The sequence below is a fragment of the Bos indicus genome, chromosome 3, assembly GCF_029378745.1.
Source record: "Bos indicus isolate NIAB-ARS_2022 breed Sahiwal x Tharparkar chromosome 3, NIAB-ARS_B.indTharparkar_mat_pri_1.0, whole genome shotgun sequence".
In the NCBI taxonomy this organism is placed as follows: domain Eukaryota; kingdom Metazoa; phylum Chordata; class Mammalia; order Artiodactyla; family Bovidae; genus Bos; species Bos indicus.
Window position 1 is genome coordinate 28719478 of NC_091762.1, and position 14672 is coordinate 28734149.

At 35.2% G+C, this 14672-nt stretch overlaps 1 protein-coding gene across 2 annotated transcripts in view; it reads right to left on the reverse strand.

Moving 5' to 3' along the window:
• Positions 1-2624: 2624 nt before the first annotated feature.
• Positions 2625-14672, reverse strand: part of SYCP1 (synaptonemal complex protein 1) — a 147364-nt gene continuing 135316 nt past the window's right edge. For both annotated transcript variants that reach the window (XM_070785872.1, XM_070785871.1), the window contains 4 exons: positions 11802-11984; positions 7203-7349; positions 3204-3293; positions 2625-3111 (listed from right to left, as the gene is read on the reverse strand). In XM_070785872.1, coding sequence (XP_070641973.1) covers positions 2974-3111; positions 3204-3293; positions 7203-7349; positions 11802-11984 — 558 coding nt within the window. In that variant the 3' untranslated portion in view covers positions 2625-2973. The remainder of the gene's footprint in view (positions 3112-3203; positions 3294-7202; positions 7350-11801; positions 11985-14672) is intronic.

Here is a 14672-nt window from a genome sequence, read left to right on the forward strand (position 1 = left end):
TTCCGACTTCACTAAGAAAACTGAAGCTATGAAATCAAAAGTTCTACGAATTTCTATCCACCACCATCTTGTGATATACATGGTTCCTTTTCTCTTGTTACTATGTTTCTCTTGTTTCTCATCAGTTCAGTTCAGTCCCTCAGTCACATCAGATTCTTTGCAACCCCATGAATCGCAGCATGCCAGGCCTCCCTGTCCATCACCAACTCCTGGAGTTCACTCAGACTCTTGTCCATAGAGTCAGTGATGCCAACCAGCCATCTCATCCTGTTGGTTCTGTCTATTCTCCTAGCTAAAGTGTTAGTCACTTGGTCACATCCGATTCTTTGTGATCCCACAGACTATAGCCTGCCAGGCTCCTCTGTCCATGGAATTAAAAATTCTCCAGGCAAGAATACTGGAGTGGATTGCCATTCCCTTCTCCAGGGGATCTTTCTGACCCAGGGAGCAAACCCGGGTCTCCTGCATTGCAGGCAGATTCTTTACCATCTGAGCCACCAGGGAAGCACTTTAATCTCCCACCATATGTGATCACTTTTCCCTATTACAGGCCATTCTACCAAAAAAAAAAATCTTCTTTCTCTTTGGTATAACCATTTCCTATCATCCTGAATCTTTCCCTAATTAAACTTGCTATTAATTCTTATATCTTTTTTAAAAAGAATCTTCTTTTGACTCACTTCCATGTCAAGTGGACATTGTGGACATGTCATTAATCTTCCAAGTATAACTTCTTGAGTTTCTTACTTTTGATGAAGATAGCTGTCTCTACTTTTTCCCTTCCTTTGCTTAAGGAAGTAGTCAAATTCCACTTCACTGAAACTGCCATGTGCTAAGTTGCTTCAGTCGTGTCCAACTCTTTGTCCAAATGTAAACGCTAGAAGATAAGGCTTATTTTTTCTGTTTCATTCACTGTTATATTCCCAGTATCTAGAACTGTGCTTAAGTCTTAGTGTGGTACATGTGTGCTCAGTCATGTCAGATTCTTTGTGACCCTATGGACGTGTAGCCCGCCAGACTCCTCTGTCCAGGGGATTTTCCAGGCAATACTGGAGTGGGTTGCCATACCCTTCTCCAGGGGATCTTCCCAACCCAGGTACTGAACCCGACTCTCTTAAGTTTCCTGCATTGGCAGGGGAGTTTTTACCACTAGTGCCACCTGGGAAGCCTGAAACTGCCATTGTTCAGATTAACAAAGACCTCCACATTAATGACACACTAATCAATTTTACCTTACCTTTGAGCAGCATTTAACACAATTTATCACTCTTCTTTGAAATACCTTCTTGCTAGACTTCACTATTACCCTAGCTAATCCTTTTATGGTTCCTTCTCATCTTTGATCTCTTCTCTTTCCTAGGTATAGTCATGCTCACAACTGTACATATTCTCATCCACTCTGATAGCTTTAAATATGCTGCTAACTCCCAAATTTATATCACTACCCTGGATCTGTCTCTAAGCCTGCTTAACTACTTCTATTTGGATGTCTAATATGCATTTTAGACTTAACATGTCCAAAATTGTATTGCTTGGCCCTTTTTATTATATCCCACATCTAATCTTCAAATAGATCTAGACATTGACTTATTTATTCCTCTGCTGCTCTCACCTTTGTTCAAGCCACTACAATCTCTCATGTGCATTATTAAAATAACTAGTTTTCCTCTGTCCTCTTTTCAAAATCTGTTCTCAATACAACAGTCAGAAAGAGCTTTATTTTTAAAACATAAGTCAGATCATGGTCTTTGCTCAGAAATGTCATATCATACTCAGAGTAAAAGCCAAAGTTCTTTCAATAGCCTAAAGCATTATATAATCTGTCCACCCAAATTCTCTATCCTGTTAAATACAGGCCTTTTCTACTTTATACCCTTCTTTTGCTCATTGTCCTCTACCCACACTGGCCTCCTTGCTGCTTCCCAGATACACTAAGCACATTTCCACCTCTGGGCCTTTATACTTTTTGTTCTTTTTATCAAGAATGTTATCCTCATGATAGCCACAGTTTCACTATTCATCAGCTCTTCAAATGTCATTTCAGTATGGGTCACTCTACATAAAATTTCAAGTCTTTTCAACACTCTCTAATACTCTTGTTTTATTTCTTCTTAGCAATTATCCTTAACTAATATACTATGTGTTTATATATTTTATTTATATTTTCCCTGTAAAATGTAAGCTCTGGAAGAAGGGAAGTCTTATTTTTGTTATATCCCCAGTATCTAGAACTGTACTTAAGTCTTAGCGTGGTACATATGTGCTGAGTCATGTCTGATTCTTTATGACCTTCCTCTTCCAGGGGATCTTCCCAACCCAGGGATCAAATCCATGTCTCCTGCTTCTCCTGCGTTGCAGGTGGATTCTTTACCACTGAACCAGATACTCAATAAATATTTGCCAAATGAATGTTGAATAAATGAAGTATTTTAGGAAGTCGTATCAGGAGAATCTTTTTTCTTGCATAAAGCCATCTGTCAATTTTATCAACAGATAAATCAAAGCTGCTTCAGACTGTGAAACAAATAAAATGACCTCAAGATTTGAAAAATAAATAATACTAACAAAGTTATGATTAGCTGCTCAGGCGACCTCAAAGAAACAATGAGAAGTATTTATGTGAATCCAAAATATTTTAATAGTAAAGAATAAACAGTATATCTCAACAACGTGTTCCTAGTGTTCAATGGACAGTTTTATAAGTGCGAAAACTTAGCCAAAATAGTTTTCATCAATTCAAGAAAAGGTAAAACCAAAACAGTCATCTAATTATCTGAACAGAATTACACATTTTTAAGTAACAATGTGGTTATTTCCCATTTAGGCTGATACATTAAAATATAAAGAAACAAATTATTTTACAAATCAAAAGTCTTAATTTCAGAATATGTTTGGCTCTTTAGAAAATAAGAATTAAAAACTTAACTATAAATTTTATGTTATAGGCTCCTTAATCACACTGATTTTCTGAAATTAAACAAACAGCTTTTCTGCTTCCTTTAGTTTTTGTTTCCTATTCATCTTAGCAATTACAGCCCAACGGTCCTCCTGCGTTTTCCTCATAGTTTCAGACTTCTGCATAGATCCAGGAGTCGTTAGAGATGAAGGAGTCTGGATAGAAAATAAAGTCATAATATGTTTAACTCAAAAAAAAAAAAAAGAATTAAATCCAGCTTTTGAAATTTGCTTTCCAAAATAACTACCTTTTTTGGCGTTCTGACACAAAGATGAGAAATTGGTGGATTATTATCCTTGCATAGTTTTCTCAGTGTCTCTTCCTCTGAAACCATGCTCTTAAAGAAAAATATAAAAATATAATTTGGAGGCTGCCACCATTAATATTATATTATAAAATTTTTGTCTATATTCCACATATGAGAATGAAATGGAAGAGTATAAAGAGGAAGAAAAAAAGAGGGGGTGGGGAAGGAGAAAGAAGAGGAAAGAAAATTTAAAAGCCTGAAGGAAGAAGACAATGACAAACTAAACTCAGTCTGCCAGACAAGGAAATCCGATTTTGATTCTACTAACCATACATCTAAAGGGTTATGTAGAATACAAGATGTATATGAATAGTGTTTTTCTACTGATTTCTATTTAAGTTTCACTTTCCCCACTCTTTTTCCCAGCCTTTTTATTCAAACATACTTAGGCCTTATAATAAGCATTCATAATCCTATAAAAATGATAAATGTCAATTATCAATTTCTGAATATTTTCCCAAATAATAATAGCTAACAGTTATTTAGTTCTTTCTTTATGTCAGGCACTGTTTTAAGCACTTAGCATATTTTAACTGGTTTTAATCCTTACAACATTTTTATGATCTATATATACTATTATTATCCTCATTTTAAAGGTGAGGAAATGAGACACACAAATATTAAGTAACTTGCCCAAGACTATACAGCTAGTAAGAGACAGAGCCAGGATTAAAATCCAGGTAGGCTGGCTCCAGAATCCATTTCCTTAATGAACATGTAACATAAATTTAGTCAGAAGCAAACAGTTCACAATATCTTTTCCTGCTTATTAAAGTCACATTTAATACAAATTTCAGAAGGTTCATGGATGAAAATATTCAATCATTTTCATAAATTCTAAGATTTCAGCAGAATTCACTAAGTCACAAAATTTCTTTGTTCTTGAACAGGTTTAGGCAATTTGTGTATTACAAGTATTTTTTCCATTTTTTAATTTCTTCTAGGTTATCTAATTTGTTGGCATATAATTGTTTACAGTACTCTATCTCTAAAAGGTTGGTAATAACATCTCCAATTATATTTCTGACTTAAGTTACTCGATTTTTTTGTCAGTCAAGCTAAGATTTGTCAACTTAATTGACCTTTTCAAAGAAATAAATTTTGACTTCATTCATTTTCTCTGTTTTCTTTTCCCTAATTTGTTTATCTCCATTCTTATTATTTCTCTCCTCTGTCACCTTTGGGTTTAATCTGATCTTCTTTTTCTAGTTCTTTAAGGTAAAAAGTTAGTTTATTGATTTTTTTTCTTTTTCAGTGTAGGAATTTAGAGCTATACATTTCCCTTAGAGCGCTGGTTTTTCTGTCTCACATAAGTTTTGGTGTATTGTGTTTTCACTTTCATTCATCTCTAAGTTAAATTCCCCTTGTGTTTTCTTCTCTGATCCATTGGTTAGAAGTGTATTAATTCTCACAAATTTGTGAATTTTCTAGTTTTCCTTCTCTTTCTGATCTCTAACTTCATCTCTTTGTATTCAGAGAAGATAATTTATATATGATGCCTAGTTTTTTAAATCTACTGAGATTTGTTTTGGGACCTATATGGTCTATCCTGGAGAATATCCATGTACAGTTGGGAAGAATGTGTATTCTTTTGTTGAACTGAATGTTCTATATGTGTCTATTAAATCTATTTGGTGTGTGTTGTTCCAATCTTATTTCCTTATTTATCTTCTGTCTAGTTGTTTTACCCATTATTGAAGGAGAGGTATTGAAGTATCCAACTATTAATGTATAACTGTCCATTTCTTCAATTCTATAAAGCTTTGCTTCATATATTTTAAGAGTATGTTATTAGGTGTATAAATGATTAAAATTGTCATAACTTCTTGCTATACTGAACCTCTTATTTGCATATAATGTCTTTATTTGTTTCTTGTACTTTTTGATTTAAAATCTATTTTGTCAGATATTGGTAAAACCAACCCACCTCTTTTTTGGTTACTATTTGCATATCTTTTTCCATCCTTTCACATTTAGCCAATTTGAAGCTAACATGAGTCTCTTTTTGTTTATTGGAGTATATAATCCTCCAAATATACATTGTAAATTACTCATATGTAAGTAATTAGATAAAGAGAGACTCAGTTCAGTTCAGTTGCTCAGCTCTTTGCAACCCCATGAATCTTTGATATTCATTTCCTATATGCTTTATAGATGTTTTGTTTTGTTTTGATTCGGTTTTGGTCACTCATTTCCTCTATTATTACCTTCTTTTCTGTCTAGGTAAAATTTTTGGTAGCAAAATGTTTTGATTTCCTTCCCATTTCCTTTTGTGTATATTCTATGCTTTTGTGGTTACCATAGGGATTACATATAACAACCAAACATTATAGTAACCTAATTTGAATTTATACTAACTTCAATAGCCTACACAAACAGCTCCATTTTCCTTCTGTTACTGATGTCACAATTACATCTTCATATATTGTGTGCCCAGCAATATAGATAAATTAAGCATTAGCTTTTAAGTTATGTAGAAAATAAAAAGTAAAGTTAGAAACCAAAATTACAATCATTTCAGCTTTTATAATTTCCCATGTATTTGACTTTATCAAAGACCTTTAATTTCATGTGATAATTATAACTGATAAAGCCTATTGTGAAATGTCTTCTTAGATAATTTAAACTGTAATAGTGTAAATAAAATACTGTAGTGTTCATGGTGTTACAAAGTTGTGATGCTACTTTTAAAAATGACATGAAATCATGAGTTATTCCAAATCTCAGATAAGTTAAGAAACTAGCCTAAATTCAGAGAAAAACAGTATGAATTCTAGACCTAGTATCTCTAATTCCAGAGCTCATGCTCTTTCTACTAATTCTCATCACTTTTTTAAATATCTTGACTTCAGTTTTACCTGGAAATTACTGTGTACAATGACATACATAGGCCATGGAGTTGGATAGTTGGTGTTCAAATTTTGGCTCCATGACTTTCTAATTATGTTATATTGGAAAAGTACCAGTGTGACTCAGTTTCCTCATCTGTAAAATGAGAATAAGAACTCTGTCTCTACTTCTAGAGTGTTAGATTGTTTTAAGAAATAACTGAAGTATTCTGTGTAAAGTTTTTACAGTAGTGCCTGGTTCACAGTCTTAATTATTATCTATAAAACAAAGAGATACTAGAGTAGAAATTTTCTTTAAATTAACTTAATTACAATTTTAAGATTACAGCTATTTATTATTCTAGAACAAATGAAAGCAGAAGTCTCAAAGCAGTATAAAAGCTTGAAGAATCTCATAGTTATGAGTTGCAATAATAAAACAAATGGCTTTAATTACAATTTTTTAATTAAGAATCTTTGGTAAATTGCTCCATTTTGTATAATGAGGTTAATCTGGTTTTAAACTAAATGAGTATAAGTTTAATTATTCTTAATAGATTATTATTATACCTTTAGAAAATAATGATATGTACGAAGTAGGGAGTAACTGGTCATACAAGCTGCCAGAGGAACTATCCTCCTTAACATGCCATTTTTAACACATTAACTCTTTAAGAATCATAGAAATGTTATTGTTTTCAATCAATAAGTGGTATAAAATTAAAGAAAACATTTATAATAGGCAAAATCAAGAGAAGTCCTGAACAACAAATTTGGCTGCAGCAAGATTAAAGGTATTCAGTGGGCCTCAAAAAGAAAAAGGCAAAGAAAATAACACTCTTCTGGAAAACAAGAGAATTAGTCATCTCAAATACCAACTATGTCATATCAAGGATTTCAAAATGTCCTGTTTTCTGAAGTTGAGAGAGATTTTTCTAACCCTAAATTTTAAAATGCTGCAAAAGCAGAGAGTCCTATATTATAGATTTTCACTTCTTTTCAGTATTGCAGTAATAGATACTATGCACATATATTATACACATATATCAAGAAATAATATAGAAATATAATAATGTAAACAATAAATGCTGATTATTTGTAATAATTTTACCAAAAGATCAGTAGTTTCTGAACTATCCGAATTAACATCAAACTCAAAGACCATTTTTCTCTTTTTACTATTACTTTCTTCAATGGGTACATTCTTGTTTCCTCTTTGCTGAATTTTTAGTTTTGTTGGTGTTTTCACAGTATATGCCTATCCAAAATAAAAAAAAAACAAAACATTATCCCATCAAATAAAACATATATTGTTAATAAAGGCAGGTTGAGTCTTTAACAATCAATAGTAACTCTCCATTATTATTGGCATGTGTATGAAGTAGAAATTTTGGATAAGAATTTAATTCAGAAGTTTTTAATAAAATAATGGGGGAGAGGGAGGGAGAGGAGAAAGGAAGGATGGGAGAGACACTCCAGCTTCAGTAGCCAACAACCTTAAGAGAGACTTTAACATTTCGAACAATGATTAAGAACAAAGAACTGAGAGCTTTTATTACTACATAAAAATCCTGATTTATAAGAAAGCAAGTTTGCTCATGTTTTTGTTGATAAAGTAATTCCATTAGTCAATGTTTAGTATTCCATATTATCCTGTAATATGTAAGTTTTATAATTTTTAAAAATTGTCTTTAAAAAGTAAGGTCACTGATATCAGCAAGAATGGCAGAGTAAAACTCGAAAAATTTGCTCTTCCACAAAGCAATAAAAATGCCAGTAAAAGTGGTCAAAATCAATTTGTTGATAACTGTGGAAATTAACAAAAAGCTTGCCACAACCTAAAGAGTTGTTTCTTTTTTTTTAATGGCTGAACCTCTGTAAGAAGAGCAAAACTAGCAGTGCCTGAACTCCTCCTCATCTCATCCCCTGCTCTCTTAAAAAGTACATTCCTGGTCCAGCCTGGCAGCCAATGAACAGAGCAAAACACACTTGGGAGCTCTTTCAAAATTTTATGCTAAAAAAGTTGTCAATATTTGACCTGTCTAGTGGCTCAGATGGTAAAGCATCTGCCTGCAATGCTGGAGACCCGGGTTCGATCCCTGGGTTGGGAAGATCTCCTGGAGAAGGAAACGGCAACCCACTCCAGTACTCTTGCCTGGAGAATCACAAGGACGGAGGAGCCTGGTAGGCTACAGTCCATGGGGTCGCAAAGAGTTGGACACGACTGAGCAACTTCACTTTCACTCATTTAGTGATTCTCTAGACAATTTCATTTACAGGGCTGAATTTGACTCAACTTGGAGCTCACTCAGTTAAAGGGGAAAAAAAGGAAAAAAGCTTTCTCCTCAATGTTTATGGAGTTGTTGTTTTTTGTTATTCAGTGGCTAAGTCATGTCTGACTCTGGGAGCCCATGGGCTGCAACATGCCAGGCTTCCCTGTCTTTCACTATCTCCTGGAGTTTGCTCAAACTCATGTTCATTGAATAAGTGATGCCATCCAACCATCTCATCCTCTGTCACCCCCTTCTCCTCCTGCCCTCAATCTTTCTGTCATCAGGGTCTTTTCCAATGAGTCAGCTCTTTGCATCAAGTGGCCAAAGTACTGAAGCTTTAACAGTTACAAACAAGCGTTTTAACTTCAGTCCTGTCACTTCATGGCAAATAGAAGGGGAAAAAATGGAAGCAGTGACAGATTTAATTTTCTTGGGCTCCAAAGCACTGCCGATGGTGACTGCAGCCATTAAATTGAAAGACACTTGCTCATTAGAAGGAAAGCTATGACAAGCCTAGATAGCGTATTAAAAAGCAGAGACATCACTTTGCCAACAAAGGTCCATCTAGTCAAAATTATGGTTTTTCCAGTAGTCATGTATGGATGTGGAATTGAACCATAAAAAAGGCTGAGCACCAAAGAACTGATGCTTTCGAACTGGAGAAGACTCTTCAGAGTTCTTTGGACTACAAGGAGATCAAACCAATTAATCTGAAAGAAAGTTCAGTTCAGTTCAGTTGCTCAGTCATGTCCGACTCTTTGCGACCCCATGAATTGCAGCACCCAGGCTTCCCTGTCCATCACAACTCCCGGAGTTTGCTCAAATTCATGTCCTTTGAATCAGTGATGCTATCCAACCGTCTCATCCTCTGTTGTCCCCTTCTCCTCCTGCCCTCAATCTTTCCCAGCATCTGGGTCTTTTCCAATGAGTCAGTTCTTCACATCAGGTGGCCAAAGTATTGGAGTTTCAGCTTCAGCATCAGTCCTTCCAATGAATATTCAGGACTGATTTCCTTTAGGATGGACTGGTTGGATGTCCTTGCAGTCCAAGGGACTCTCAAGAGTCTTCTCCAACACCACAGTTCAAAAGCATCAATTCTTTGGTGCTCAGCTTTCTTTATAGTCCAACTCTCACATCCATACATGACTACTGGAAAAACCATAGCTTTGACTAGATGGACTTTTGCTGGCAAAGTAATGTCTCTGCTTTTTAATACAGTCTAGGTTTGTCATAGCTTTTCTTCCAAGGAGCAAGCATCTTTTAATTTCATGGCTGCAACCACCACCTGCAGTGATTTTGGAGCCCAAGAAAATAAAGTCCATCACTGTTTCCACTGTCTCCCCATCTATTTGCCATGAAGTGATGGAACTGGATGCCATGATCTTGGTTTTCTGAATGTTGAGTTTTAAGCCAGCTTTTTCAATCTCCTCTTTCACTTTCATCAAGAGGCTTTTTAGTTCTTCTTCACTTTCTGCCATAAGGGTGGTGTCATCTGCATATCTGAGGTTATTGATATTTCTCCCAGCAATCTTGATTCCAGCTTGTACTTCATCCAGCCTGGCATTTTGCATGATGTACTCTGCATATAAGTTAAATAAGCAGGGTGACAATATACAGCCTTGACGTACTCCTTTCCCAATTTGGAAGCAGTCTATTGTTCCATGTCCAGTTCTAACTGTTGCTCCTTGACCTGCATACAGATTTCTCAGGAGGCAGGTAAGGTGGTCTGGTATTCCCATTTCTTTCAGAATTTTCCACAGTTTGTTGTGATCCACACAGTCAAAGGCTTTGGCATAGTCAATAAAGCAGAAATAGATGTTTTTCTGGAACTCTCTTGCTTTTTCAATGATCCAGCGGATGTTGGCAATTTGATCTCTGGTTCCTCTGCCTTTTCTAAATCCAGCTTGAACATCTGAAGAAAATCAACCCTAAATATTCATTGGTAGGATTGATGCTGAAACTGAAGCTCCAATACTTTGGCTACCTGATGCGAATATCCAACTCATTGGAAAAGACCCTGATGCTAGGAAAGACTGAGGGCAGGAGAAAGGGGAACCAGAGGATGAGATGGTTGGATGCCATCATAAACTCAATGGACATGAACTTGCACAAATTCCAGGATACAGTGAAGGACAGGGAAGTTTGATGTGCTGCAGACCATGGGATTGCAAAGAGTTAGATATGATTTAGCAACCTAACAACAATTCTTTAATAGAGATCATTTCATATTTTGAATAATAAAATAATAAATACAACAAGATAATTTCATATAATAGCCTTACTATGTACTTTACTAATTTTCATAATTTCCATGAGGTGGATAATACTGTACATATAATTCAATATATATAATACAGGACATAAAGGAGACTATTTTTGTCTGAAATTGTCAACTAAAGCACAAAGTTGGGGGGAAAAGTGCTAGTAACTTACACTCTAAAGAAAGCAATGTATAATTAGGGCTACCTCCTTCTCTAAGGCTTATTAAAAGGTGGTAGAACAGGACTAACAATCACCAAATATCTCTCTTATTCCCAGTCAATTTATACAAACGGAGGGAAAAGCACAAAATTTTGACTTGGGGGTAAAGATAGATTGAAATACTCCTCCATCAACTCTCAAAGCAAGTAAGGATATAACTCTAAAAAGGAGTTTTCCTTTTTATAGTTGAGTAATTTTCCACTGAGGGGACATATGTATACCTATGGCTGATTCATGTTTATGTCTGGCAGAAACCATCACAATATTGTAAAGTAATTATTCTCTAGTTAAACTTTTTTTTTTTTTTAAAGAAGCCTTATAATGACTAATGGTGCCTTCTAGAAGGGGAGACTGGCATCTCATTCCCTAGGTGGATACAAACCTAGTAAGAAGACTTATTTATCTGTCTTTATGTCTACCTAAACAAGTAAAAAGAAATCAGAGTAAGACAGATGGCAGAGAGGAGAAGAGGGAAGTCAGAAGTAGAGCATTATATACCACCATTTAGCACTGAAAGGTTGAAAGAATTCCCCATGGATTAAGTGGACATGTTGAAGATAGCTAGATATGAGCCACCTTGCTAGTGGTACCTGCTTCACAAGGACACTGCTAACTAAAAGACTCCAGCAACAAGACGATGAGGAGTAAACACCAAAGGCAGGTAACTGAGGTGATACTGGAAAATTCAAGTCAAAATTAGAGCTTGTCTATCAGGGACCTATGCACTGGTAAAAGCCAGAAAGTGATAAAATTTGCCCAAGATGTCATTAAGATGTGTACAGTGATAGAATACAACAATTAAACTATTTCACACTGGTGTAACAAATAACCAAAACTTTCAAGACAAAGGTTATTATACCTATGTGTTTGATACCAGATATATGGTATATGATACCAGAGACTTTTTTATTTAAAAAAAAGAAAAGACAACTTTCTTAGAAATTTTAGCAACAAACCTTTGGTAATGGTGTAGATAAGATATTTTTGGCAGGTGTACGCAAATAGTCTCTTTTATCTTTTGAAGATCTGCTCTGATTAGCTGATGGGAAGCTTCGAGATACATTTTGTGAAAGAGGTACTTTAGAATCAAGTTGCCAATAATTAGTTTCAGGTGTTTCCAATAAAGATGTCTGTGTTTTCTATTGAACAACAAAAATGAAAGAAGTCATCATTAAGTGTCATTTTAACTGAAGTGCAGCAACTTGTAAAAATAACACTGAAATAAACTAGAATTTACACTCAAGTGTAGTATTGAGTAGAAAACTTTGAATAAATTACACCTATCTTCTTTATGACTTTATTTTTCTTATTTAAAGATGGAAATGGTTTTTTCTCCCTTTGTCCTCACAGTGCTGCTATAAAAATAAATAATAATCTCAACTCTCTATTTGACCAAAAGTTGGAAAGTCTCCAAAGACAATTCTCTAGTCCTGGTGGAAAAAAAAAATCTTAATTTGTGATTCATTCCAATAACCCTACAGCCCAAAGGCATCTCTTTCATGTTTTCATAAGTCCTGTTTCATCTATAAAAATATCAGCCCTTTTCTATCTATCTACTAGTTTCATTCACCTTCAGAAAAAAAAAAGGGGGAGAGATGAAAAATTATGAAAGTAAAAACCTAGAGAAATTTTCAGGGCAAGATAAAGGAGCTGATTATGAGGCACAAACTACTATGTATAAAATAAATAAGCTGTAAGGATATACTGTACAGCACAGAGAGTATACCCAATATTTTATAATAACTACAAGTGGAGTATAACCTTTAAAAATTGTGAATCACTATGTTGTATAACTGAAATTTATATTTAATAATACTGTAAGTAAACTATACCTCAATTTAAAAATAAAAAAAATTTTAAAGGAGATAAATGGGATAATTTGCAGGTTTCTTGCCAAGTTCATAATACTTTTTCACACAAAAAATTAATTTTGGTATCATTTTTTCAGAGATGCATTTTACACCAGTTCAGTTCAGTTCAGTCACTCAGTCATGTCTGACTCTTTGCGACTCCATGAACTGCAGCATGCCAGGCCTCCCCGTCCATCACCAACTCCTGGAGTTCATTCAGACTCATGTCCATTGAGATGGTGATGCCATCAGCCATCTCATCCTCTGTCATCCCCTTCTCCTCCTGCCCCCAATCCCTCCCAGCATCAGAGTCTTTTCCAACGAGTCAACTCTTCGCATCAGGTGGCCAAAGTATTGGAGTTTCAGCTTTAGCATCAGTCCTTCCAAAGAACACCCAGGACTGACCTCCTTTAGAATGGACTGGTTGGATCTCCTTGCAGTCCAAGGGACTCTCAAGAGTCTTCTCCAACACCACAGTTTCAAAGCATCAATTCTTTGGTGCTCAGCTTTCTTCACAGTTCAACTCTCACATCCATACATGACCACTGGAAAAACCACAGCCTTGACTAGACGGACCTTTGTTGGCAAAGTAATGTTTCTGCTTTTTATTTTGCAGTCTAGGTTGGTCATAACTTTCCTTCCAAGGAGTAAGCGTCTTTTAATTTCATGGCTGCAATCACCATCTGCAGTGATTTTGGAGCCCAGAAAAATACAGTCTGACAGTTTCTCCATCTATTTGCCATGAAGTGATGGGACCAGATGCCATGATCTTCGTTTTCTGAATGTTGAGTTTTAAGTCAACTTTTTCACTCTCCTCTTTCACTTTCATCAAGAGGCTTTTTAGTTCCTCTTCACTTTCTGCCATAGGGTGGTGTCATCTGCATATCTGAGGTTATTGATATTTCTCCCGGCAATCTTGATTCCAGCTTGTGCTTCTTCCAGCCCAGCGTTTCTCAGGATGTACTCTGCTATAAGTTAAATAAGCAGGATGACAACATACAGCCTCAACGTACTTCTTTTCCTATTTGGAACTAGTCTGTTGTTCCATATCCAGTTCTAACTGTTGCTTCCTGACCTGCATATAGGTTTCTCAAGAGGCAGGTCAGGTGGTCTGGTATTCCCATCTCTTGAAGAATTTTCCACAGTTTATTGTGATCCACACAGTCAAAGACTTTGGCATAGTCAATAAAGGAGAAATAGATGTTTTCCTGGAACTCTCTTGCTTTTTCGATGATCCAGCAGATGTTGGCAATTTTATCTCTGGGCAAATTTTACATACTTTTCCATAAATATTTCTATAACATAGCTGATAACACAATTTTGATTAAAGAAAACTTGTTCTGCTCTCTGGACTTATCAGGAATCATCCTCAGAATCTCCAAAATTTAACTGCTTTCATGGACAAATTTTCTTCACCCAAAAGGACTGAGAATGGCAACTATACCACCTTGTGGTCATATCTGGGAATCTAACATTTCCCTAGTAGCTTGGTAGACAAAGAAAATGCACCAGCATTCTAGACTACTGAAATAACCCTCTTTGCAATACCTCATGAAGATGTATTACTCTCCTACAAGTTACATTCTTTTCTATTACCTTTCCAGTGATGCATATATACAGAACATTCATGCTTTTCTCTGTAATACTTTTTAAACAAATACTTATTCAGCATGTCCTATGTGCCAAGCACAATTTCAAATGCTTCACAAATACTATCTCATTTAATCTTCATAACAACTTTTGAGAAAGTTGTTTTATAGATAAGACTGAAGTATGAAGAAGTAACATACCCAAACTCAGAAATTTTTGATTGATAAACCTAACAATTATCATATATAAGGTTTGTAATACTTCAATATTGTTGGAATAAAGCATAGCACACAAAAGCCTATTTAATTAAATCTTTTCATTTATCATTTTCTCATTATTTGCAATATATATATATCCAGACCCCCAGATAAACTATAGGGAATTAAC